The sequence below is a fragment of the Ischnura elegans genome, chromosome X (assembly GCF_921293095.1).
Source record: "Ischnura elegans chromosome X, ioIscEleg1.1, whole genome shotgun sequence".
Classification (NCBI taxonomy): Eukaryota; Metazoa; Arthropoda; class Insecta; order Odonata; family Coenagrionidae; genus Ischnura; species Ischnura elegans.
This window is the reverse complement of record NC_060259.1, coordinates 122,041,944-122,068,369: the sequence shown is the minus strand read 5'-3', so window position 1 is coordinate 122,068,369 and position 26,426 is coordinate 122,041,944. Positions and strand designations below refer to the sequence as shown.

Genomic DNA, 26,426 nt, shown 5'->3' with positions numbered 1-26,426 from the left:
TTTACTACGTTTCGTTACACTGCGGACTTAATTTCTCAATGGCCACATTCACAGCTTTTTCAGGTTTTTTCATGGCATTTGAGCGTAATTTTGGATGAAAATGAATGTATTTTGCAGAAAATAATAAATATTTAACGTTTTTGGCTTAAAAATGTGATTTCAGAAAAGTTTTTCAAATTTCGATTTTTTGACCCCTTAAACGCCTAGCGGTACCATATGGTACCAGGCTGTATCTCGGTAACTATTAGAGATAAAAGAATAAAATTGTCACTGAATGGCTCAGAATTTCATTCGGATTAAAACATATGATTACCACAAAAATTGCAGAAACTTTTTAATTCAGGCGATACTGGGTTAATATTGACCGTAGAGCTTCGTTCAAAGTTTGGCAATTCTTAGAATAAAATGAGGAATTCAATTCAAAGTCAGATATTTACGTTCAAGCAACAATTATTCATATAGCTAAATCATACAAACAAAGCATGATTGTCCGCGAAGCAGTGCCACTGGTAGGTTTATAAATGTGGAAAAGAAGGAGCATAACTACCCTCGGAGTACGAGATAATGTGCAGTCCCCGCTAGGAAGGGTCGAAAAAGGTTCGTGCTGAGAGCGTGTGATTATCCGCGAGACTCTTATTAACAAATGTATGGATTTAAGGTCCTCGACTGTGTATGTGCACTGCCACGTTATGAATGATTCTGAATTTCTGCATTCTTTTTCTTTCTCTCATTCTAGTGAGCACAGGCAATCAAGATATATTTTCTGTGCAACTTGTGGATGTGTGGGAGCAGTTTGCGGACGTATCCCAAAAAAATACTGCAATCTTGATGGTGAGTATGCTGCTACTGCTGCAGTGGCCATCGCTTCTTTTCCTCATTTACACATAAGTAGACTCTGCCCTCCTTTATCCAGGACTACACAGTTACATTCACATATCTCATATTTATTTATTCACATTTATATACATTCATATTTACTTATTAAAAAACTTATATTTCCCATATAATCTGAGGTTTCAAACGAGATGAAGTGTAAACGTGACATAATGGAAAAGGTAACTGATGATGCTGTAAAGCGAAACCGGTAGTACATTAAATTTAAAATTGTGGAAATTGCTCCTGCTTTGTCATTTTCCATTATATTCCCCAATATTTTGCTCGTAGTATATAATGCGTAAATATATTCTAGGATTAAATATGGTATTCTATTTTGGGGTACATCTTGTCACAGTGATAGAATTTTTAAACCGCAGAAAAGAGCAGTTAGAACAATTTCCAGAATCTCAAACAAAACTTGGGAGTTTTGAGTCGTCTACTAGCCCGAAAGGTGTCTAACAATGACTTTCGGCAATTATTATTACACCTTTATTGGATTGAAATATTAGTAATGTGTGCGTAATTTAAAAAAGAATAAGACCAAACACGACATATTTCTGAATTTATTTAAGCATTTTACGCAGGAAAATAAATACCGGAAGAAGAAGAAATACGACGGAGGCTTAGCATTTTGGCGTAATGCTCAAATAGGGTGGTTTCCTATTATTTTTTATTGCCTAAATCGAAATGCCTGGATAAATAAAGAAATTAAATTGACAACATATTGATAGAGGTTAGTTAAACAAATGTTACTAGAGCTATCTTTTGGGATGTGTTGCACTATGTGACTGTTGCATATTGCCCTTAAAATTTACCACGCCTGAAATTCTATAGCTAGCTCTTCCGAGCAATTAAAATTAAACCCTTTGATTTGATTATTAATGTAATTAACTGTCGATTAACTAACTATTGGTACCTAATTATAGGTTGATTAACCATTGGTTAATTATTAACCCCTCAAGCGCGGCAGGCATTTAATTAAATCCCATCTCAGCGGCCAGATGAGATTTAAAAATCTTCGCCTTTTTGGTATACTATCATTCAATAATTTATATCTTTCTTAATATATGATCAGTATCGTTGAAAATTTTTGTAAACTTGCGTATTATAATGCGCTACTATATAATAATTTTTCGAGCGATTGGAAAAAATATTTATTGTTTCATGTATTTCTTTTTATGAACTTATGAATTAATTTTCAATTTTGAAATATTTTTCTTTGGTTTCGAATAAGCTACGAGATCTCTAACATTCCATGCATTTAAAAAATACAATTACATGATGTTATTTAGTTATTTGGGGTTGAAAATTTCATAACAGATTGGATACTTTCGATAGGATTACCCGTTTCGCCTACTTGAAAATTTACCTTTCAGCCCACTTCTCTGACTTTGTTCCATTATTACCGTATCATTTCATATAGGTAATCATATGCTAATGTTTCAAACGTCAATATCCAAATATTCAAATGATTTACCTTAGAAAATCTGCTCTGACATGATTTGAAGCAATCCAAACATAATCCCACTGCACATTTTTCACAACAGTACACGCAAACTCTTCATTTCCCATGTTACGCACAAACTGCACACCTCCTTTGAGACTTTGATTTCTTCCCAGCTGCAGGAATTTTCTTTAGGAAATCAATTTTTGTGAGTCTTGGTACTAAATTGTGTAATGAGTGACGGCCAAGTCCAAACAGTTCGTATGACGTTGGATATTTCAAAAATATTATCTCGCCCAATGGCACGCGAAATGATAAGTCAAATTTTTATACGTGTTTTTCCTGTGAACAACATGAATTTAGGACTGCCTCATTCAATAGTCTCCTAAATAACTTCATACATCACTTGTAATGGCGTTTTCTTTCCATTACGTACGAATGCAATAACAGGCCCTTGAAATTCACCCCACCAATGATTTTACTATAGCCTAACACACAAACAGACTTCCGAGTCTCTTTTTTGCCTTTCAATACTATTCCCATTTCGTAGGATCCCCAATTATAAAAAATACCACACACAGGAAGTACACCCGATGAAAATTTCAGCACACTGCCTGAACGAACACCACACAGCATGAATGACTCTGGTGGACTGGGTGGACTGAAGCTCGTGGTTTAGAAGCTCCCTCAAGAGACGAGAAAATATCTCGAAGGGGCCCTGGTATACGCTGACTGTTTAGATGGAATCTTATCTTCGTTGATTACTGTCCAGAAAAAAAAAATAAAAAAATAAATGCAGAGCGAAGCACATGGCCCCTTCGCTTAGGACGCTTAGGACTAACGAGGCGGGCCAAACACACTTGGGGCTCGAGGTGACGACAAACAAGGAGAAGACGGAGAGATGGCATTGAGCTTAGAAGATACCGTATCTCAAGCTAAAGTAGCTGACCCTTCTAGACGTCTCTCAATCAGAATAGGCGGAAGTTTTCATGATAGAACAGCTGAAAGAAGGCGATGAGTTTTTGGACCGAAGTCGTCAAGGAGCTGGTTTAAAACGGAATTTTATCGAAGCATTTTTAAAAAATCTTGAAGGCATAAAACCGCTATGAATATTTTATTGGAAAGGAAAAACATTTCTTCAAAAGATAGAGTAATTATTTTTAATTTAACATACAATATCTGGCGGAGAAAAAATATTATAAACAGTAGGTCAGGAAGCGTACTGGGTACGCATGACGGCGGCATACGAAATTTAAAGGGCGCGTACTGGGTACGCATGACGGCGTTGAGGGGTTAACCTTCAGCTTTTTAATTTAATTTAACAATTTGTCACTTAACCATCGACTGCTTCCTCCTATCCTTCGCTTTTCAACCGATTGGTAGGTTTTTATCCTCTAACTACTTTCAAGCCACTTGAAGATTCTTTCGAGATAATAAGTAATCACTCGTAGGTAGATGAAATTTTCGAGCTGAATTAATTGCTTGTCTGAGGTGCCAGCACGCATATTCTGGAACCCGCTAACGATTCGTACCTTCTACTAATGGACACGTTAACTGCGCTTTAAGGCACTCACTTCACAGGCATATTCCAAAACTCACTAACGTGAGGAAAGCCGTTACCGATACCGTTATTGGCGCTTTAAGCGAAAAATTTCATTCTGGAACTGACATTAGCAAATAGTCTTAAAGCAGGGAACTTTAAGGGGCTAGTTATCATATAGCGCATATCTTCCTCGCTTCAAGTGCAAAATCGTACGCGTTATTGGAGCTAATTATCACCAAAAAACTGATTACAGGTACGTGGAACTTTAGAATTTACTCTGTATATATACTGTGACTTGCATGTTATCTCTTAAGGCCTATAAACCAATGGGGAACATGCAAGCTTTTTAAAAGTACTAGAATAAGAAGATTCCTACCTCAAATGTGCTCGCCGAAATTTTTGCGGATGAATTATGTTTTAAGCTGAGTTTTGAGTCTATAAAAAATAATCTTCATCGACTGCTTGAAAACACGTGACGGAGCATGGGCGCGTTATATCACGGCACGGTATCCACTGATGACAGACTGAGGAAGTGGATAGAAAAACTGTCAATGTAGGGGCTCAAACGCAAATTTGGCGAATATAATTGCTGTTTTAACGTCAAACTTCGATTGTGAATATATTGGGTTGCCAAGGCATTGTTGAAATAAATAAAGGAGATTGTTTTGGGAGATTTGGAAATATTACATTGATATAAGTAGATTGCAGATTGTGATCTACGTTACACACCTACATCATTTGCTGAATGCAGTAAGTGGCATGATATTCAATAGAAAAACGTGTGAAAACCTTATAAATCCTACAAAACCATATAAAGTGCCCCGTCGTCTAGTACCTCTGTTTACTCGCTGGAGAATTGCTTGTGTTCCAAAGAACAAAAATAAGAGGAATAAGTGGTCGATGATCCACAGAATGGAGTTAAATACATTATCTATATTGTCAATGGGATATTCTCAACGTAAGTACACCTTTAAATAAGGGTTACCGTAGGGTTTTATCGAGTCGCCAGTTTTTCTCGGATGACCACCAAATTTTGGATGAATCACTTATTTCATTTTGTAGACAACCCTATAAATATACCTATTATTCTGTCTATTATAGGATCAAATTATACGGAGAGTGGCTTATTACGAGAACAAATACTGATTATGATTAAACCACGCGGAAAAATAAGGAATGTAACGGGTGGCCGACCTCTCGTCGCAAGGAGCCCCTAACAAGGAACATTCACGAAGTGTCTTTCGCCGATATCGTTCAAATTTTGTAGGGTAGTAGTGTTCCATAATAAAAGCACATTTTCAAAATTTCTCGTTCCCATAAGCCTTGTGACATAATAAACAGGATATAATAAAGGCAGTTGAGTCTTAGACCTGAAAGCGAGTGTGTCGTGATTTCTCTCCATCCATCCCCTGTGAATCGGCGCACGCTACAGGAATACACGAGAAATATGAGGCTTTTGGCAAGGTAAATTCAATATTTATTACTGCGATGCCCAAAGCGTTCGCTGCATGTCAAAGCAGAACCTAAAATTTCAACTCGTTTTTGCTGTCGGTCTCGGTTCAAAAACAGGAGCTCGGGTAAATACAGCGTAAATAGTATTTGAAACTTATTTCTTTGTATATCAAATGCTTTTTTATTTCTTTTTAACAATAATTTGGATCTCAATCTTGGACGATTCTCGCGCTTCATGCATTCTGCGCCTTTCCATCTAATCCTTCCATTTACCCATCCCCTTTTCTTCTGTTTCATCCTTTCGCTACCCATATCCAGTGAAAAATCCAAGACAAGCAAGACGTCAAAATCAAAATAACTATCGGAGCCATGCGTAAACAAAGAAGTCGCCAATACATGCCAGATAAACTAAATAATTTGTCACCTATTTCTTCCGTATCTGTAAAAGTAATTGAAAATTTTACCTTCCATCACATGATATAAGTTATTACTCCTTAGGTAAATATATTTCATGGTCTAGTTATCATTAGTCATAATAATAACATATATTAAAGATGGACACATGCAGGTCTCACATTTCAGAATATTTAAATCGATATTTTAATTTAAGATAACGTTAGTACGAACAAGTAATAGTTTTCAAAATAAAAGTATGATAACTATAACAACAGTTACATTAGCGCCTTTTTAGCGCTTATTTTTTCTGGATCTTGCGTATTTCACCCTTCACTTGTTTTCTTCTTATGTTCCTATTGGTCGCAACGATCTACGCCACCAACATCAGTGACGTCTATGGCTAGGCCATTACAGGCCATTAGAGAGACGGATCCACGGACTTTCACTTAACCGCCCGGTCACCAGAATACGATGGCAAAGTGACTGCCGTTAGCTGTAAACCCTTCGCGCTTTAAGTGGCTCGCGTCCACCCGAGTTCTGGAATAAGGGTGCAGGAAGCTTCTTTCAACACGCCCTTAAGGGGCCCGGATACCTCGACCGATTTCGAAACGCAGCTTCTTCCCCCCTCCACCAAAAAACTCAGCATTATGGCTGGCGAGCCTAGCGAGAGGCCTTGGACCCGAGGGAGTGGGAATTTGGCGGTGGGGAAAGTGTTTAGGGAAGGTAGGGGAAGCGATGTGGAGTGAGACGAAGGGGAAATAGATGTTTCAGAGGCCTGAAAATTGACGAGCCGACTTCTCTCTCTTGGCTTGAGTTTGAGGCTGCTGTCCAGGTCGTCCAGCCGACGCGATTGTCTCTCCGCCACATGGAATTAAAGAGATCACAATGCAGTCTTTGGGTTTGGGAAATATATATTATTTATGGAGGAGACTTATACGGACATAGGTGTTTCGTCTCGTCGACATACGAGAGTACTCGTAGTTTATTTAAAAAAATGATTTGACAGTTAATGCAATCTCATGTAGTATCGGACAAATACGGTGAAAAAGAATGGCACGGTATAATTTTATTAATATACGCATTTGTTTCAGAATTTCCTTGGTTTTTGCGGTGTTTCAAACCCTCAAAATGTTAAAGGGGTTGGTTGTCATTGAAAAACGTTACTCTCGCTGTTAATAAAAATTTATTTCGTATTTTTTTCCAATTTCAAAATTGCTGGGAGAAGGTGATCGAGGTAAAATGATTTTAACTTCTCCACCATGTGGCATTCCCAAAAAGCTTTGTCCCTGAGAATTTTTTCTGATATAAAACCTTGTGGGGTCCAAATTAAAAATATGCAATACGTTTTCTTTGAAATATTCAGTTGCCCCTGGATTTGGTAAAAATAACCTGAATTTCTCTTCAGACTTATATTACCCTCCCGAATGTCGCAGTATTTAATTGTTTTGTTTTTAATACCCTCAATAGCAGTGATATCTTTGCATGAATAAGGGCACTTCACTTCCACAATTCCTTCTCCATCCTCCAGTTGACCATCAGGGGAGGCAGCCAAAAATGGAAACTCCTCGTCCACGTATAGTCCAGCTGGAAACACTTTTTGACCAGTCTTTTTTACATATTCCTCCAAGGCGATTCTCTCCATCGTTTGGCCGTATTCAATGGCCTTATTTTTGGCATATCTTGGGCGAAGAATGGACCGGACTGTATTACCCCGAGCGGTTGTCGCCCGAAGTTTACAAACGCGGCCGAACGCAGAGCCAGTCAGCCTTTTTAGCCTCTCGGCCATCCACAATTTGGAGTGCCGCTGGTCCCTAGTCTTCTCCTCGAGGGCTGTCCTCTCATCGGCACTGAGGGTGATTTCTTCAATAAAAGCCTTTGCGGCTTCAGCATCAATTTCCACTGACTGGGTTTCAATCAGCCCATAGTGCTCGTCAGGGCCATCCATACGAGTCCTTTTACGCCCTGGATGGGGCATGTCAAGTTTTCTTTTCGATCTACTCTCTGCCTCCCTTATTTTTTGAGCAGCGTACTTATTGGTGAATTTTCCTGGGCTCTTTGTGGCCAACTTCTTGTGAATAATGGTTTGTAATTTCGGTCCCACATTATGGGCAATTGCTGCAACCTCACATCTTGCAGCATATGATCCTCGAAGGGAAAAATTCACCCTTTTGCCACCTATGTATTTCGCTACGTAGGAATTGTACATCTCTGCCTAGTTATTGTTAGCATTAAATATTAAACTTGGCACGTGGCGAGCAAGAAGAGTATTTGCATAGGACAAATCCTCCCAAATACCACTTCCTATGAGTTGGGGAACCAAGTTTAGCTCGCCCGACTTAGGACCCTTGCAAAAGTACTCCTTGCAATTTTCGTGCTCTCCAAATACCTGATAAGGGCCGTATCTAATGTCGCTCTCCAAAAGCTTGATCGCCTCTGCAGACGTACCTTGTCCTCCCTAGCCCCTGTACTGGATCGCTGAAGTCACAGCAGTCCTAAGTCGCAGCAAACATTCGGAAACTTTCTTCCGAAGGCTAAATGGCACCTGCCCTTTAGCATTTCTTGTGCTCTTACTTATCTCACGAATCCTATTGCAGTAATTCCGAATTAAATGATTAGAGCATTCTATCTTTAATACAGGTAAATTAACCCCGTATGGGAGTATATTACAGTACAGTAATTCCTAATTAGTTCGACATAGGACTGGTCTTGTATTATAGTGACGGTTAAGACTTGTGTGCGTCAGTTTAATGACACCGAAAGGCATGGAAATAAGATATTTTTGTAAAATAATTAGAATATAGAAATCTCTTTATATTAAATGCATCCTTTTCAAAAATTTATCCTTAAAATGCAGAAAGGCATTGTTTAAAACTAACTAACCAGAATCGTAATCAGCGTGCTTTGATCATATTAAAAACACTTACATGGCTCCATTGTAATTATAGCGCAATATTGTAGATAATAGTCTTATTAAACGTGTTGTGCAAATATGGGCAAATTCCTTCTCCCTCCCCACACTCGTGCCTTTCCCACCATTTCATTTCGGTCGCATGTCCTTGGGAAGGAAGTGCGAACTGGGGAATACCGCGAGGAAGGACAATGGAAGGGGCGGGAGAGAGAGGGTTTTTGGAACTCCAATGAGGGATTATATGGAAAGGGCAAACGGATTGTTTCAGAACAGGTGATAGAAAAGCAAAGACGGAGGAAATGGAAATATGAGTTGTCGAGCAAGAGATAGTGTGAGGCGACAGGGAGGGGGTGCGTAATGAGAGGGAAAACCAAGGGGCTAAGGAGAGACGAGAAGCGAAAAGAACAGGTGGGGTCGTCTAGGGTAGGGACCGTTTGAACCGCTAATGCCTCTTTCACAGATCCATCTCGTCGCCAACCCTCCTCCCACCGTGGGTTCGGTGTCCGCGCGTGTCTCTCGAAAAGTGCGGATTTTCCCAACCAGCCCCCTTCCCATACGCAGCACCTACACCATTTGTACCCCTTCGGCATTATCCACATCGGCCACCTAAAAAGGGAAAAACCACCCCCTTCTACAGCATGCGTTACCAGGGCGCCTAAGTCGGAGGGAAAAACCGAAGGGCTAAGGAGAGACGAGAAGCGAAAAAGGACGGAGTGAAGTTGGGGGTGGATGGATGGAGGATGGGGGTGGTGGAAGGGGGGGGGCACCTCTGCCCACCCTTTGCCTTTCATACACTTCACTATCCCTTCTTCTTCCACTCTCCCTCCCCCGCACACAATTTCCTGTCACGTACAGTAGCGTAACCGGATAATGTTTGCGGAAATTATGTGGTACGCTCAAATAACTAATTTACACAATAATACTGCGTTAAAAGTAATGTAAAAAGCATCCAAATCGTGTCGATTAATTACCATGAATATTTGATCAGCAATATGAGGCATTATATACTCCGGTAAGGGTAGCCTTTTTTAGTCGAAATTAAAATAACGTTGATGCACTTAGCGGTACGAAACTATCACATTTGTATGGAGCGAAATATTTAAGTATGAGATGTTGCGGATATTGCGTGAACGCGAGCATCCTGTTGGCTTAATCAAAAGTATGCAGCCGTGAATCCTTGACAAATGTATGTGTTAATGATGTGATGTTATAATAAAAAAATAATTAGAGACACAAGCTGAGTCCTGAAATCATTCAGTAATTTTGAAGTCTCTTAAGAAACAACACTGGTTCCATTTAAAATAAGGCATCCACATAACCATGACTTTGAGTAAATTTGGTGCAGAGAAACTTCCCTCTAAATTATGTAACAGCGAATTTCGTCTTGTATTTACAAAGGGAAAAGGAAAAAAGTCCGTGGAACGATGCACATCAGTGTTCGGATTTATGGTTTTCCGTATGCTTCATTCCAATATATGCAGGAGTTACGAATAATGCTGTCATATCTTTTGAACTATAACTTTGTTATTGTTTTCGTCGTCAATATTTTGCATAGACAAAAAAGGACGTAAGTTTAATGAAAATGCTTTTGTGGGGCACGAAGTGTAGAAGTGAGTTTTTAAAAAAGCTGGATTCCTAGATATTTTGCTTCGGATTGGAACACGAAAGTTTATGAGAATTCGCATTAAATTTTTAACAAACATATTTCAAAACATCATGCCTAGTTCACGTTGTCCATGGGTTCTTGATATACCTCACAACATGATTAAAATCACTTAGAGAAACTATATACGGTTCTATAACAAAGATGTAAATCCGCACACTGGTCCACGAAGCGTAATCGATGATGCGCAATGAACTTTCAAGAATTACTATGATTTTCGCAGAACTGTAGGCATGGTAATTTCCCGAGCTAACCTTCTCCATAAAACATGGTCGGAGTTTGATATTGAACTGTATATCACTGATAACTTTTTAGCTAGAGAGAATACACCGATATAACTAAAATATTACCTTACCACATTGACAGTAATAACGCGATACAATTTAATACTGAAGTTTATGTAAACCAAGCAGGATAATACATAGGATTTTTTTTCCGTTACCGGCGTTTCTGTTACTATATATACAAGATTCATTACCACGCATATACTGTGCATGCGCAAATGCTTCTTGCTTGCATTGAAAAACATCACCTTTTTATAACACGGGAACGAAATATTAATGGAAAAAGATCATCATGATGAGGAAGTAATCTGGCCATGAAGTCATGTAATGCTAAAAAAGTACGCAACGTTCTGTTTGTCTACCGTGAATCAGTTCCTATTTCTGAGCGTGTTACTGAACCAGAATCAAATTCGGCTCAGAAGAATGGAGTACACATCACACGCTGAACGCCCCTCACAAAGCGCACATTCTCCATAGGATGAGGACTACGCGGCGGCTGCCGGCGTACTGACGGCAACAGACCCTATGCTAGCGCTCTCTCCTTCCTATGCCCCTCCTCCAGCGCGCTGAGACTCGCTCAGAGGCTGAAGGCGATGTGAACGGGAGAATGACGCAGCCGTGGAGAACGAAAAAATAGCGTGCAAAGGTTCGCATGGATTGACTTAGTGCTGCTACTATGAGGACTACATTAAAATGGTATGTATTAATATGAAGATAAAGGATTATCGTTTAAAAAGACCGTAAAACATTTTGGGTTCTGTCATCTTACATGCCGTAGCAGGCAGCCAATTTTGCCGAATTTAGTGCATTCAAATGTTATGTGCATACAATAACAGAGGCCTCAGACGAATCTGCCCAAACGTCTGCAGCGCAGTTTTTGGACTAGGTATCCGGGAGCCTTAAGTCGTATTGAAGCTACTTCCGTGCCAAATTTTTAAACGCTCACAAAGACGATTCTTACTATCTTAATGTCATGTCTTTAAGTTACAAATCAAAAAATATAATGTCCCCTCCTTCGTTTCACTTGTTGCTCAAGCATGACGCGTCACGACCTCAGGGTTTACAGGCTAGGACTTTGCTCCGCATAGGCTGGCGTATGTGAATAGCAAAGCCAAACCTCCTATTTTAAATATAATAAATTCTAGACTTACAACAGAAATTCTGTTTAAAATCTCTTGCAAATGTCAAATTAATAGCCTCATTATGATTAAAACTGTGCTGCGTTTTGCCCGGCAATTGCCTTTCCCATCGGCGACAAATTAAATGGTGAAGGTCGCACATGTTCCTAATGGAATGAAACCACCATCGCATGGGAAGAATATATCCCTAATTGTCAGTTTCACTGCATGCAAATTTAAATCGTAGCGGACGACCCATCATCGTAGATTTCGCCAAGGTAAAATACGTGAGAAAATTATTTGGCCTTAAACAGGGAACACTAACCTAACTGCTAAACGTACCCAGGCTTCAAATCATCAGCTCACAGTTTTTGTCTGATGTTATTTATAAAAAAATACCAATGGGTATGCTCTATTTTTTATACCGCAATAACTTCCGATGCTCAATGAAATTCCAATTTAGATGATCTGTACAGGTCATTACGTTGTAACCTTCGCATTCGTAACTCATCTATACTAAACATTTTATCTCACATTTCGTGTGTATCATCAGGGTAATTAGGCTCACATAACATACTTATGCATGACATCAAATAGAATTATTATCAGTTAAGGATGCTTTCTAGGGTCGATTTATATCAACAGCGATACTCGTAATTGGTGGAAATGCCACTGGCGTAAACAATGTATAGTCAATAATGTACGAAAAGGTTTCCTGGGGTGTAAGGAGTGAGTAAGTGATTATGGATTCAAAAAATATCACATGGCAGTATGGATTATCCAAATCAAGAATTAATAATTTCATTCTAGCAGGAAAATTGAAATGCAGGAGCGACGCGAAGACAATACTTAGCACACGGACGTGATGAAATGTAAGTTAAATAGCTCATGTTTTGCTTCGTTATGCTAGATTGCAGAGATTAATGCGTTACAACAAACTCGAATGTTGACGCTTATATATAAATATTACTTTGAATTACCGGTACTATTTCCTGACTTATTATGCCAGAATCGGTGATAAAAATTGCCAGCTGTAAGCACTAAGCTTATAGGAAGTGCCAGGTTCGCAGAAGGCAGAATGAGATGACAAGTCTGGTTCCACACGTTTAATTGTCAGCACAGGTATAAACTCCTCCTCCGAGATACAGCGTAAGACTCCCTGTGTCTATTCCCTCCAAGAGGCTTCCTTCCGTGTCGCGTCCGTCCCGTGACCCTCTCGGCGTCCTCCTATTGGCCGGAAAAGGCCGCATGATCATGCACATCACACGCCTTCCCACGCCAAGATACTGCAACGTGTTACGGCATAAAGTGTTGGAGGAATACGCGGAGACCAATTCCCACGCGAGAGCAAGTTGCAAGTTGTTAATCGGAGTAGGGTGTCAGAGTCATGCACAAGAATGGATCCCACGCAAGAGGTGGCAACGTGTTATGGGTTTCAGATACTGGACCCATCACTCGAACGTGACTCTGCGATTCTTCCATTACCCCAAGAGTGAAACCGAACTGACACGAGAAGGCAAGCGACACCCTTACATCTCATTTCCCCCCAAAAGTGAATCGCTGAATAATAAGGAATTATTGTTTATATTCAGCGATTCATCCAAATGAATTCAGCCCACAAAATTTAGATACATATAACTATCACAATATAAGAATTAAAAAGTTCATGTTCCATTGAAAATTCCAACTAAAAAAAACACTTAGAGTTCATATTTGCATTAAACACTATGGTAATAAGCACCCTTCCTGCAGAACCCATATATGATAGAAATAGATAGGTAGATCAATAAACAGACCCAATATTCCACCCACAAAATTCAGCCCACAAATTGAGATACATATAACTATTAAAATACTACCCACAAAATGTACTGTCCATAAAATACATTGTTACGCAAATTATAAAGTTTATGCAGCAAACACCCTCTAAAATTGACTACTAATGATATAAGAATTAAAAAGTTCATGTTCCTATTGAAAATTCCAACTAAAAAAATACACATTTCAGTTCATTTTTGCACTAAGCACTATGGTAATAATTACTCTTCCTGCAGAGCCCATATATTATAGAAATAGATAGAATAAAAACAGACCCCATATTCCGGTTTAATTCACCTTTTAGGGGTAGAAAATCCCAGGCTAACTTCCCACTTGCTCTACAGGCCCTGCACCCACCTCCTCTCCGGGAGCTTCCAAGCTCGATAGCGTGACGCGCACATTCTTCGCATCGACTAATCTCCTCCTCCTCTTCCTTTCGGCCGCTCCACCGAAGCATTCACTACCGACCCACGACCGCTTCCAATATAAACACAACAAGAGCACTATTATCCCAACGGCGCTCCCCAATCCCCCAATAATTCCCCAATTTCCATTTTTTGTAGAGGTGCTAACGGTCCTCAGTCTCCCTAACCATTTGGTGAAATCCACTGGGCGCCTGTGTGTCATTAATTCCCGCCCCAGTTCGTTTTGCAGATCCTCCAGATTCGAATCATTTCCAAGATTTATGCCCCCCCTTTCCTCGTCTATCCTAACATCCGGAAAGATTATTTCCAACAATTTACCCTTCATCTCACTCCGTTGGTAACCACTTGCCAATAACTTAAAATTGCTTCCCACTATGTCACAGTGGCTGACATTTGTAATTATGCCACTTCCCTCGAGTCGGCGAGAGTCTGGCCTACTCGCCGTGGCCGAGTCTTGACACGCAACTGTGACATAGGATGGGCTTGGCATAGAGTAAATCCACCCTTGATTCACTCGGTCGAAATATGGCTTAGTAAAATTAATACCTTCCCTTTCACACCCCTCTGCTCCCTTTCCTATGAGCAAGTCGTACTCACAACTCCTCCAAGACCCGGTTCGCAATACAAACTTTGCCGGACACGTATACATGGGGCCCTTCTTACAATCAAACATCTCGTCTTCATTTAGAACAGTATAATATGACCGATCCCCGTTCACTAACAATGTGTCTCTAACCCTCCATTTTCCGAAAACCATCAGTTTGTGATGCCAAACTGGGAAAGGTTTAAGTTTATAGCGTTCAAACATACTATCCTTACTTCCCAAAGGGATCTCCACAACCAACCGCAACCGGTCCTTGACCACTACGGCCGATGCCTTCGCCATTTTATAATACAAATATAGTGATTCGTGGTCACAAGGAGCTAACATATGGAGTGGGGGGTTAATGTTATCACGAATTCTTTTGATTATCTCTAAAAATTTTCCAGGAGGAGGGAACTAAAGCACTACTAAGGCCGTTATACACGCTGTTTTCCAGCAACATCCTTAACCCCACGAGGTCAATCCTCACATTAACCAGAACGTGACCAATTTGCCTCAATGCCTCCTCAGTGCCTATCATTTGCCTCAACTCTCGGTTGGTCTCTGCTAATCCTTGAATTAACTTTCGACTATTGTTCGCTTCGCTAATCAATTCCGACACTAAATTTTGTAAAAATCGAGTGTTGTTTGTCACCCTCTCCTCTAACCCTGCCAAGATTATAATTTGGTTTTGTAGCTCTCCCCGAATTCCCTCACCGTCTACCTCTAATTTAGAGATTTTCTCCTCAATTCTATGGAGATCCTGTTCATCTAGTGTACTGAATACTGTTTTTAGGACTTGGCCTCCAAAATTTATCCAACCCCGCCTATTTCTTCGCTTCTCGACCAAGTCCACCAATGTCTCCATCTCCTCCTTGACATGTTGGTATTCCCTATTCATCCTTTCTAACGCTAAAATACATCCCCGACCATAGCTCTGCCTAACTTCCTCTCCCATCCTACCTATTACTTCATCGAAAATGATTCTAATCCTTTTATATTCCTCTTTCATGGAACCCAGATCAAAATTTATAACTACCATCCATGAATGTTCAGTTAACACGACATCCTGCTGTCTTTCAAACAATATTCCACTATTCAACGGCATCACCTCTTGGCCCCTAATAGGATCCAAACCACAACACAACAAACACACCAGCCAACCCAAAATGTTTAGGGGTCCACCATATCCTCTTCTTCCTCCTCCCATCTTGTCAGCACCTCCCGCAGGCGTAGATATTGTGGTGAGAGGGTGCGGGAGGGGGGATCGCGTAGGGCGGTGAATCGCGACGTCCTCTTCTGGGTCGTAATCTGTGAAGATAACGACGGGGAAGGGGAGGGGGGTCAGTGGGCACGACTCCTTCCGCCTCCAATGGGGGAGCGGTGTCGTCTTGATGAGGGGCAGGGGGCGGAGGGGATTGAGGACCACAGGGGGGGGCGGGCACCTCTTCTCCCTCTATGGCCACGACTTCCCCTCTCTCCGCGCCGCCTTCTCCTCCTCCTGCACCTTGCGTCACCAGCTGATCCCCTCGGTTCTCCACCCACTCGTCCTCCCAGTGAAGGGGGGTGTTTACAGCTGATGTCGGCTCTCGCGAAGAAATGTCACCTGGAAGAAATTTTCGTTGCCGTCCACGGGGTCTATCAGCAATATTCCCTGTATTAGGAGGGGGAATAGGGCCATGATAAGGCTTAACACGACTTGTGTGCACAATAAGGGTTCGAAATGGAAGTTCCAACAGTATATTGCACTTCGAAGTTACCTTCAACACGCGATACGGGCCCTTCCACGGTCTATGAAACTTTTTTACTTGCCCCACTTTCAAACAAGGATCACTTAAGAACACGTAGTCGCCTTCCTTATACTCCCTCACCTTACCCCTTCCCTTCACTGTTTCCCTCCTTTTCTTTACCGCTAAGCGATTTTTTTTTATTTCGGGCGCATTGTTTCCACATTCCCTTCAATCTCTCTCGTAGACCTGTCACACTAGGGTGTTCCTTCCCTGGGCTACTTGCCCCTAAACAATTGAAAGGTGATGCCATCTGTTGTCCAAACACCAATTCATGCGGGGTGAAACCCGTGGTCCTGTGATTACTGTTGTTGTACGAGCAAACGGCAAATTGAAGATGCTTCCCCCAGTCATCGTTTCGTACGTTCACGTAATGGCTAATGATCTTTGCGATTGTCCGATGCACTCTCTCAACTCGGCCATTGCACTCTGGGTGGAACGGGGATGTCCTTAGCTGTTTTACATTCAATAGCCTACAAATCTGTTGGAACAGATCAGACATAAAGTTAGTCCCCTGATCCGTACGCAATAATTCCGGCACCCCAAATTTTAAGATCCATTGTTTTACCAGTGCAACGGATACGGTTTCAGCCGATTGGTCGGGCAACGGCACCATTACCAAGTATCTCGTAAAATGGTCTAGGATAGACAAAATATAACGATTCCCATCATTTGTCCTTGGAAGGGGGCCCACAATATCAATGGCTATAAACTCAAAGGGTTTATTCGCCGTGGGTAGCGCCTGCAAAGGGGGTTTGCACTTGCCGTAGGGGCTTCGCTGAATACAAGCTATACAACTCTTTACATACTCCTTGATATCCCCCAGAATCGTGGGCCACCAATAGTCCCTTCTGACTCTACTCGTAGTTGCGTGTACTCCAAGATGGCCCGAAAGAATGTGATCATGACACTGGCGTAACACTCCCTCCCTGCAGTTTCGTGGCACCACTATCTTATTTCCCCCTTTGTGTCTTTTACAAATAATGCCGTCAATCACAACAAAATCATTTTCATTAGCCCACTTTATGCATTCTGGGTCTCGTTTCTGTTCTTCTCCAAAATTAATTATATCCTCGGCCGATACGAGGCAAACTTTTCTACTCAGCTCGTCAGCATTTGCATGGGTTTTACCCGATCTGTGCACCCCTGGTAATCATATTCACCCAGTTTTAATGTCCACCTCATTAATCGACTATTAGGATCCTTTAAATTGAATAGCCACGTTAGTGCTGCGTGGTCCATCACAATAGTAAATTTTCGTCCCAGTACATAATGTCTAAACTGATTGACAGCCCAAGTTATTCCGACCAATTCCTTCTCTGTTGTGGTATAATTCAGCTCCGGTTTCTTAAGCTGCCGTGAGGCAAATGCTACCGGGTGTTCCTCGCCGTTGATCACTTGGGACAGGATGGCACCTACTGCAAAATTACTAGCGTCTGTTGATATAGTAAATGGCAAGGAAAAATCTGGGTATACCAATACGGGACTACTCGTAAGAGCTGTTTTTAAATCTTCCACTGCTTGATCGCACTCGGGAGTCCAAACGAATGTGCTACCCTTTTTCAATAGTGATGTAAGGGGTCGGGCTATAACTGCATAGTTTTCGATGAACCGACGGTAATAATTCGTGAGGCCCAAAAAGGATTGTATCTCCTTCACATTTTTCGGAGTAGGGAATTCCTTTACCGCTGAAATCTTGCTAGGGTCCGGGAGAATACCTTCTGCACTAATTATGTGTCCCAAATAGTTCACTTGTGATGAGGCAAAGTGACATTTAGATAGTTTTAGGGACAATCCTGCCTTTTCTAGCCTCTCGAATACTCTTCCTAAGCGCGAAGCGTGTTCCTTTATGGAGCCGCTAAAGACAATGACATCATCGAGATACACCAGGCATTCCGTGGGAGCCATCCCCCTAAAAACTCCATCCATAAACCGTTGGAAAACGCTAGGGGCGTTTCTAAGACCGAAGGGCATTCGGAGGTATTCATACAGCCCATTATGCACAATGAAGGGGGTTTTCTCACGCGAGTCGGAAGCCATCGGGATTTGGTGGTAACCCGCAGTTAAATCAAGTGTAGTGAAATATCTGCATCCCCCCAAATAGTCTAGTGTTTCAGTAATGTTAGGTAAGGGGTATACGTCGGGTTTTGTTATCGCATTTAACGAGCGAAAATCTATGCAAAACCGGTACTTCGGCTCTCCGTCCTCAGATTTTTTCGGAACAATCACAACGGGCGAGGCCCAGGGGCTATGACTCGGCACTATTATTCCCCCCTCCAATTGTTCCTTCACAAAATTGTCTATCAATGGCTTCAAATGATGAGGGGTTCGGTAGGGTCTTCTGTAAATGGGCCGAGCATCACCAGTGGGAATGTGGTGTTCTACCAAATGTGTGGCTGGGGGTGTGCCCGATGGCGAGAACAATTGACTATACCTTCCGATTAGAGGCTGCAATACCGATTGTTCCTCCGCGTCTAGATGAGACAACTTCCTTGCGATCTCGTCGTTAAAATCATCCTCACCCACCTTGCACACGGAAATATGCGCATCCCTGTCAATCCTGGTCCCTCGCACTTTACTTTTGTCCCACCCATTATTCACATCATCCTCCAATTCACTCACTATTGCGATCATTGTACCCTTACTCAAAGTTACATCTATCATTCCAAAGTTACTTACTTGGATTTTAGCACCCCCTTCCTCATCCACCTTACAAACACACCTGGCCGACCAGCAATTCACTCATGGCCCTCTCTCCAGCCGCTACCAAGGGGAAGAGTCACGAGACGGGCGCTCCGAGCTGGGATCATCTCTGCCGACACAAGGCGTACCAGCATATTCACCCGTGGGCGGCGCCATTTCCTCCCCGTGTCTCCGAGTTCCTTCGCCGTATACCTCGTCGTTCCGTCTCTCGGTCTCTCCTCCGTGATGTCCGCGGCTCCGCTTATCCACGCTCGTTCAACCACGCCCTCCATCCTTATCTCCATAATGGCCGGGCACGCTCCCTGCGGTTCGCCGTCCGTCATCGCGGAAGTGGTCGCTTCGCCAACCTCCCTCGGCCGCGGTGGGGTCTCCGCGTGCTCTTTACTTCCACTTTCGGTTAGACAAATTACGCATCCGTCAATTGTCAGTTCACCTCTGCTCACGTCAATTATCGCTCCAATTTCGCGGAGGAAGTCTATTCCTAAAATTCCCTCATGGCCCCCCAAATTATCTACAACCTGAGCCTTTAGGTTATACACTTTATTACCGACAACTAGCGGTACTACCACTTCTCCGAAGTTCCAAATAAGCCCTCCATTCAGTCCTTTTATCCTGAACTGAGACCTCTTCGGTGTTCGGTCCCCACAGCACTTTTTAGTTAACACGTTCGCTGCCGGGCCCGAATTCTACTGTCATTCCGCGTGTGCCAGGCGAATATTTTCGAACCTATAACCAAACGGCAATAATGATATTGAGCCTATCTCCGGGTTTTACTAATATTTCTCGGTATATTTACACTCATTACGTGATGCGCTATCGCTTGTAACTTAAGTCACGTGGGACGCCATAGGGCGTCTCCCCACTTTTGACAATGCCTAAAATTTGACGAGACACCATTTGGCGGCTCAGGCAATTGGATCTGCATTCCAACTTTTTAGTGTACACTGAAAAGCTATGATTGAAAATAATGTCAAAACAAATTTTAATTGTTGATTATGCTTTTAATAATATTTGCTACCGTATCCGGAGATGATTAGTGCAATGATTTAAATTTGGGAGACTTAGGTACGGCTGATCCGGACAGATCATAAATTTTGTAGAAACACGTTTGGCTTTAGTGAGGGCAACTTTGCGGCTCATTGTCTGCAAGAATTCTTTGTAACATCCGCGACAGCCAACACGGGCTTTTCTAAAATGAAGATACAGCGCTAAAAATAGTGCAAAAAATACTGATACTAATTTTATGTGATGATAATTTTATCCTCTAAATTACCAGACTTCGAAGACTTCCTTCAGTGTTATTTGTATTTACCAGGTAGTGCATCGATTTTTTAGACCCTATCAATGGAATCCCGAAGAATATGCATCCATTCTTCTGTAATTTATCGTCTTAACTGCAGGAGAGAGATCATGTGGGCACCTGGATTCTGTGTTTCATTCCACAGTATTAAAGCATTAACAATGCAGGTCCCAAAAAGAGCATCATCGGCCACCTTGTGGTACCACCTTACTATTTTTCGATGGGTGCAGTGATACAACGTAAGGGTATCAGCAAGGTCAATTCCTCCCTTTATTTTATTGTATGTACTCAATCACCATCTTTGGCTTAGTAACCACTTCCCCTCTTCGATTTCTTTCCCCGTTGGGATTATCTCCTATCTGATGGTGGTGGAGATCATGAATACGTCGCGCTGATCTTTCCATTTCTTTACCGTTGCTCCACAAGTTTTTCATAGCACTGAAATGCCTTTCTTTAATTTAGCAGTCGTTATTTCTCTCAACAGCCCTTTCCTATTGTTCCTAATGATTCCCACAAAATGAGACTTATCTCCCAAGATTTCTTTCTATAAGCGCGGGATGAATCACCTCACTAGAAGTATCTAAACATTACAGCAGGAGCAGGGGTGCCGACTTAAAAAATATTGGTAGGGCCCAAACTGGGGACCTTGTCTCTGTAAATTTTATAAGTAGTGAATTTTAAGTTTTTTAAGCATTTTAGAAGAGTCATATGATCGACGTTAGAATCCTGATCACTGGAATCTCGATATCTGGACACTCCGGGGAAAATTGACAAGCATGACACATTTTTTCCTCACATCTGTAACGAATTTTAGGGTGGACTCGGGCCCCCTCAGGCCCCGTGGAGTCGGTGCCACGGAGAAGGAGTTATTAGAATGTGAATAAAAAATTGAAATAAGCAATCATACCTGTATTAGAAGAAGAAAGATTACCTGACTATGAGGATTCATACGACTCCTCAGACACCGCGAATAACCGGTGTCTCCTTCAGAAAATCCTTCAAGGTCATTAGTGGAAGCCGAATGGACAGAATACAACATATGCTTGATTTCTTCTTCGTTAAAACGTTTCTTTCCCCCAATAATGCGTGACGGAGTACACATGATATATTCACTAAACTGGTTATCACTTCCGTATGGAAGGCACAGGCACAGAGAATAAATTTGGTATACTGATACGCTCCTCACTCGGTTAGGCATGAGCGACAACTGAGGGAAGGAAATAAATGAAAAAAAGCTCAGCAAATGTAATTTGAAACATTGTGTTGAGATATAATACCTCAAGCTCCACTTGAGACATAGAATGATAGAGCCATTGAAAAATGGCACTCTCGAAAAAAACATGAGAAACCGAAGGCGAAAAAAAAATTATATTCGAGCTGAAATGTGTTACCAATACCCTCCCTTCACAGAAGATAACATTGTCTCATCAGTGCATAAGAAAATGTAGCTTAAATTTCAAGTTCTATTCATCGCTTGATGATTCAACGAAAACGCTACTTTGACGCCCATTGGCGTCTCACTAACTCCGATTTGAAGTTATGTGAGACGCCCTATGGCGGCGCGTGGCAGGGAACGTGTTAAAAGGCTCACTTGCGCCCCTGTATCAACCAACATTTGTCGCCGCATGCCTCCACACGTCACAGTCACCACCAAGTCTTTCACATTCCCCTCGCGGTGCACACATGGGAGTACGATCCTTAATTGGGGCCGTTGCGGGCGACTTGCTCGGCCCCGGAGCCGTTTAACGGCATCTCAGAACGCTGGCTGAAACTACTTCGCCTTCGTGCCCGACAGCTTTTAGCCCAGTGTCCTTCCTTCCCGCAATTAAAACACTGCATTCTGCCCCGCTGTTTACAGTCCCTTGCAAAATGCCCGAGGCGGCCACACGTGTGACAAGCTCCATCACGGACCGTGAAAACGCTCCTCTCCTCTCGCCCCTCCTTCACCGGTCGGATCCTCCGCTCAGCTTCCCGCACGCGCATGGCTGCGGATATAGCAGCGTCGAAAGTCTCTGGCATAGAGAGGCGCGTGTGCTCCCCCAACCTACCAGGAAGGCCATTTAGGAAGGCGTCTAAAGCTCTCTCATCAGCCTCCGTACGCCGAGCTGCCGCTGCGGCGGAATCTTCCTCTTCCTTCCATGTATGACTATTTATTTCGCGGATACGATCCGCGAACTCCTCTATCTGCTCCGCTGGGCCCATTTGTATGTTCGCCAACATCTCCCTGTAGAATCCTAATCCCTCATGGTTCATTCCCCAGCCTTTTTCGTTTGTAGCAGAGGACTGGCCGAGATGGAGTCGTCGATTCGAGCGATACCGTAGGGCCTCGGGATTTTCGAAGCAGCCGGACGACGAGCAGGTTGATGCATTAATTTACACGATGGGTGACGATGCAGACGACATCTTGCTGTCATTTAACCTCACCGCCACAGAAGAAAGGACTTATAAGGTCGTTTTCGAGAAATTCAACGAACATTTCGTCCCAAAAGTCAACATAATTTACGAACGGGCTCACTTTAATTAGCGATTACAAGGAGAAAGCGAGACGGTAGAGGAATTTGTACGGGATTTGCACATTCCCGCGAAAAATTGTAGGTACGGCGCCTTGAAAGAGGAATTAGTGAGGGATAGATTAGTGGTTGGTCTACAAAACGCCAAGCTGTCGGAAGCACTACAGTTGGACCCGGACCTCACGCTGGAGAGAGCGGTAACGAAAGCAAGGCAAGCTGAAGTGGTACATCGACAACAGACGCTCTTATGGAGCACGGTAGAAATAGGTAAATCCTCCTCGTCACTGGTCCGAGCACCAGAGGTGGACGCCGTGCGAAGGAAAGTCCCAGCGCACGCCAAATCACGGACAACGACAAACGCTAATCAAAGTAGGGAAGGTGGTCGAAATTGTCAAAGGTGCGGCAAGAAACCGTCGCACGTGTTCGTGCAGTGTCCAGCGCATCAGTCTGCGTGCGCCATACGCAAGAAAAAGGGACATTGGGCGGCCGTATGCAGAAAAAAAACGGTGGCAGACATCAACACTCAACGCCAAAGTGAGGGTGACTATTTTTTTCTAGGGAGCATATCGATGGGAGGGTGGAGAGTCCCAATCGTCATCAATAAGTAGAAAATCTCTTTTAAAGTCGACACGGGTGCTGACGTCACAGTGATCGAGACCGAATTATTTGAAAAATTTCATGGAATACGTTTGGAAAACGCAAATTCTTTCCTGAGTGGTCCTACCCGCAGCAGATTGCCAGCCAAAGGCAAATTCAAAATAACATTACGCTGGAAGAATCGAGAATACGAGGATGAGATCTACGTGGTTCCGGGAGTTGATGACGCTCTCCTGGGACTACTTGCTATCTCTGGCCTCGGAATTTCATCCTGGTTGCGGGAAATAAAGGCTGGCCACCCGGAAGAAAACTACAACGAACTTTTCCAGGGTCTCAGAAGAATGACTGAGCCATACGTCCTTCGCATAAAAGAGGGAGCAGCGCCATATGCCGTGTCCACGGCAAGAAGAGTACCCCTGCCACTAAGAGATAAGGTAGAAGCTGAAATCAAGAAAATGGAAGCAGAAGGGATTATAACACCCGTAGAGGAGCCTACGGATTGGTGTGCCCCCATGGTGGTCGTCCCGAAAGCCGATGGATCAGTCCGAATATGCGTAGACTTCACGCAATTAAACAAAAATATTCGGAGAGAACGGCATGAGCTGCCGTCAGTTGACGAATGCCTAAGCCTGCTAAGAGCGGCAGAGTCAAAATTCTTCTCGAAATTGGACGCTAGTAGAGGCTATTACCAGATCCCACTAAGAAGAGAGTGCCTTTTGCTGACCACTTTTATAACGCCCTTCGGAAGATATTGTTTCAACTGTATGCCTATGGGACTGTCATCGGCAGGAGAGCACTTTCAACGGCGAATGTCAGAGGCATTGGCAGGTCTAAAGGGAGTAATAAACGTCATGGACGACATCCTTGTGTTTGGGGCGACAGAAAAGGAGCACAATGAGCGGTTGCAGGCAGTCCCTCAATGACTCAGAGAGAGGGGAATTACATTGAACAGCGACAAATGCAAGATCCGCGTGAGGGAAACTAAATTTCTGGGTCATATTATATTGGCATCGGAGGAGATTAAACCAGACCCGGATAAGATCACTGCCACAGAAAGAATGTCGCAGCCAGAAACAGTCACCGAAATACGTCACTTCTTGGGGATGGTGCATTATCATTTAAAATTCCTACCACGTTTGGCAGACATCACCCAACCTCTGAGAGAGTTGATAAAGGAAAAAGAACCTCTCTCATGGACGCAGGTACACACCGACGCATGGAAAGAAATTAAGCGAAGGTTGACAAGCGCCCCAGCGTTAGCATTGTACGAAACGAACCGCCCGACGCGAATACTAGCCGACTCATCGCCGCACGGCCTGGGAGCAGTGATAGAACAGCTGCAGCCTGATAATGAATAGAGGGCAACCAGTTTTGCGTCGTGCGCTTTGAAGGAAACCGAGCGACGCTATGCACAATTAGAAAAGGAAGTTTTAGCACTCACGTGGGCGTGTGAAAAATTTTCTAGTTACTTACTGGGGAAGGAATTTATTCTCGGTATGGATCACAAACCTTTAGTGGCGCTTTTGGGATCAAAACCCATTAGTGAACTCTCAGCTCGAGTGTGGCGTTTTCGCATGCGCCTCATGCGCTTTGATTATGATGTCGTGTACGTTCCAGGGAAAAAGTTGTTTACACCGGATGCGCTCTCAAGATCTCCGATCCCCGAAACGCCGAGAGAGAGCGACATTCTGAGTGACGAAGAGGTGGAGCTCTATGTCCAGGAAATATGCGCGGAAACACCCATGACTGACAAATTACTCAAGGCGGTATGGGAAGCGCAGCAGCGAGACGAAAAAATGCGCCGATTGATAAAGTATGTTGAAGAAGGTTGGCCACATAAGGATAAATTACGCCTAGAGGAAACTAATTTCTACAGTGAACATGCAAACCTCTTCCTCCTTAACGGTCTTCTAGTCCGGGGGACAAGAATCTGGAATTCTGGAATCATTAAGGAGAGATATGCTGAGTCGACTTCATGCAGGGCACCTGGGAATCACCAAGTGTAGGAACAGGATCCAAGAGTCCGTGTGGTGGCCAGGCGTAGGCAAAGAAATTCAAGATTTAATTAGTATATGTCCTGAATGTCTTGAACGCAGGCCAGGGAGAGTGGAGCCGCTAAAGCCGAGTGAGACACCAGCGCGACCCTGGCAGGTCGTTGGGATTGACATTTTCCACAGCCGCGGTCGAGAATATCTAGTTGCAGTTGACTATTTTTCAAAATATCCTGAGGTCGCTAGATTGGAGAACACTAGGGCACCTTTATTGGTTGGGAAACTGAAAGCCATTTTCGCGCGGCATGGTATTCCCGAAATCGTCTGGGCGGATAATGGGCAATGGATAATCTTTTAGTTGAAATGACTTCCGAAATTTTGCGAGAGAATACGGTTTTGAACTTCTAACGAGCAGTCCATATCATCCAAAAAGCAATGGCCAGGCGGAAGCAGCAGTCAAAATTGTAAAAAATATATTCGCCTAAGAAACAGATCCATGTTTGGGCCTTCTCGCATATCGATCTTCAAGGTTGGAATCGGGGTATTCTCCGTCAGAGTTACTAATGGGTCGAAAGCTCAGAACAAACGTCCCAATGGGTCACATGCGGTTAGCTCCTAAGTGGCCCGACCTCGAAGCCCTCCGGCACAAGAACCACTTCATCACAGAGAGGGCTAAGCGGAATTACAACCGACGGCATCGCGCCTGAGAACTGCCTTCACTGACAGCGGGGGACAGAGTATGGGTGAAAGACCGCCGGGAGTATGGGACAATCATTGTAGAGGCAGGTCGTCCTCGATCATATCTTCGCCATGGAGACCGGCCATGAAGTCGTGAGAAGAAATCGAGCAGCGCTGACTCTGACTCGGGCACCAGCAGAATTGGAGGGGGGACCCGATCCTGAGTTCGTGGGGTCATTCCCAGACCCTCGTGAAAAAGAGGTTCAGCCGGAGAGAGCAGACGGAGCAGTACAAGAGTACCGAACTGGACGAAGAGGAGTGATCGTTCGTCCTCCACAAAGACTGCAGAT

The 26,426-nt window shown here is 43.1% G+C and overlaps 1 protein-coding gene across 6 annotated transcripts in view; it reads left to right on the top strand.

Moving 5' to 3' along the window:
• Positions 1–26,426, top strand: part of LOC124171505 — a 247,691-nt gene that overhangs the window by 207,714 nt on the left and 13,551 nt on the right. For 2 of the 6 annotated variants that reach the window (XR_006867775.1, XM_046550682.1), the window contains exon 3: positions 737–841. The exons of the other annotated variants lie outside the window; for them this stretch is intronic. Coding sequence is in view for 1 of the 2 variants with exons in the window: in XM_046550682.1 (XP_046406638.1) it covers positions 737–739 (3 nt within the window). In the remaining variant the exon portion in view is untranslated. Of the gene's footprint in view, positions 1–736; positions 842–26,426 lie in introns of those variants that run through there. 6 annotated transcript variants of the gene reach the window in all.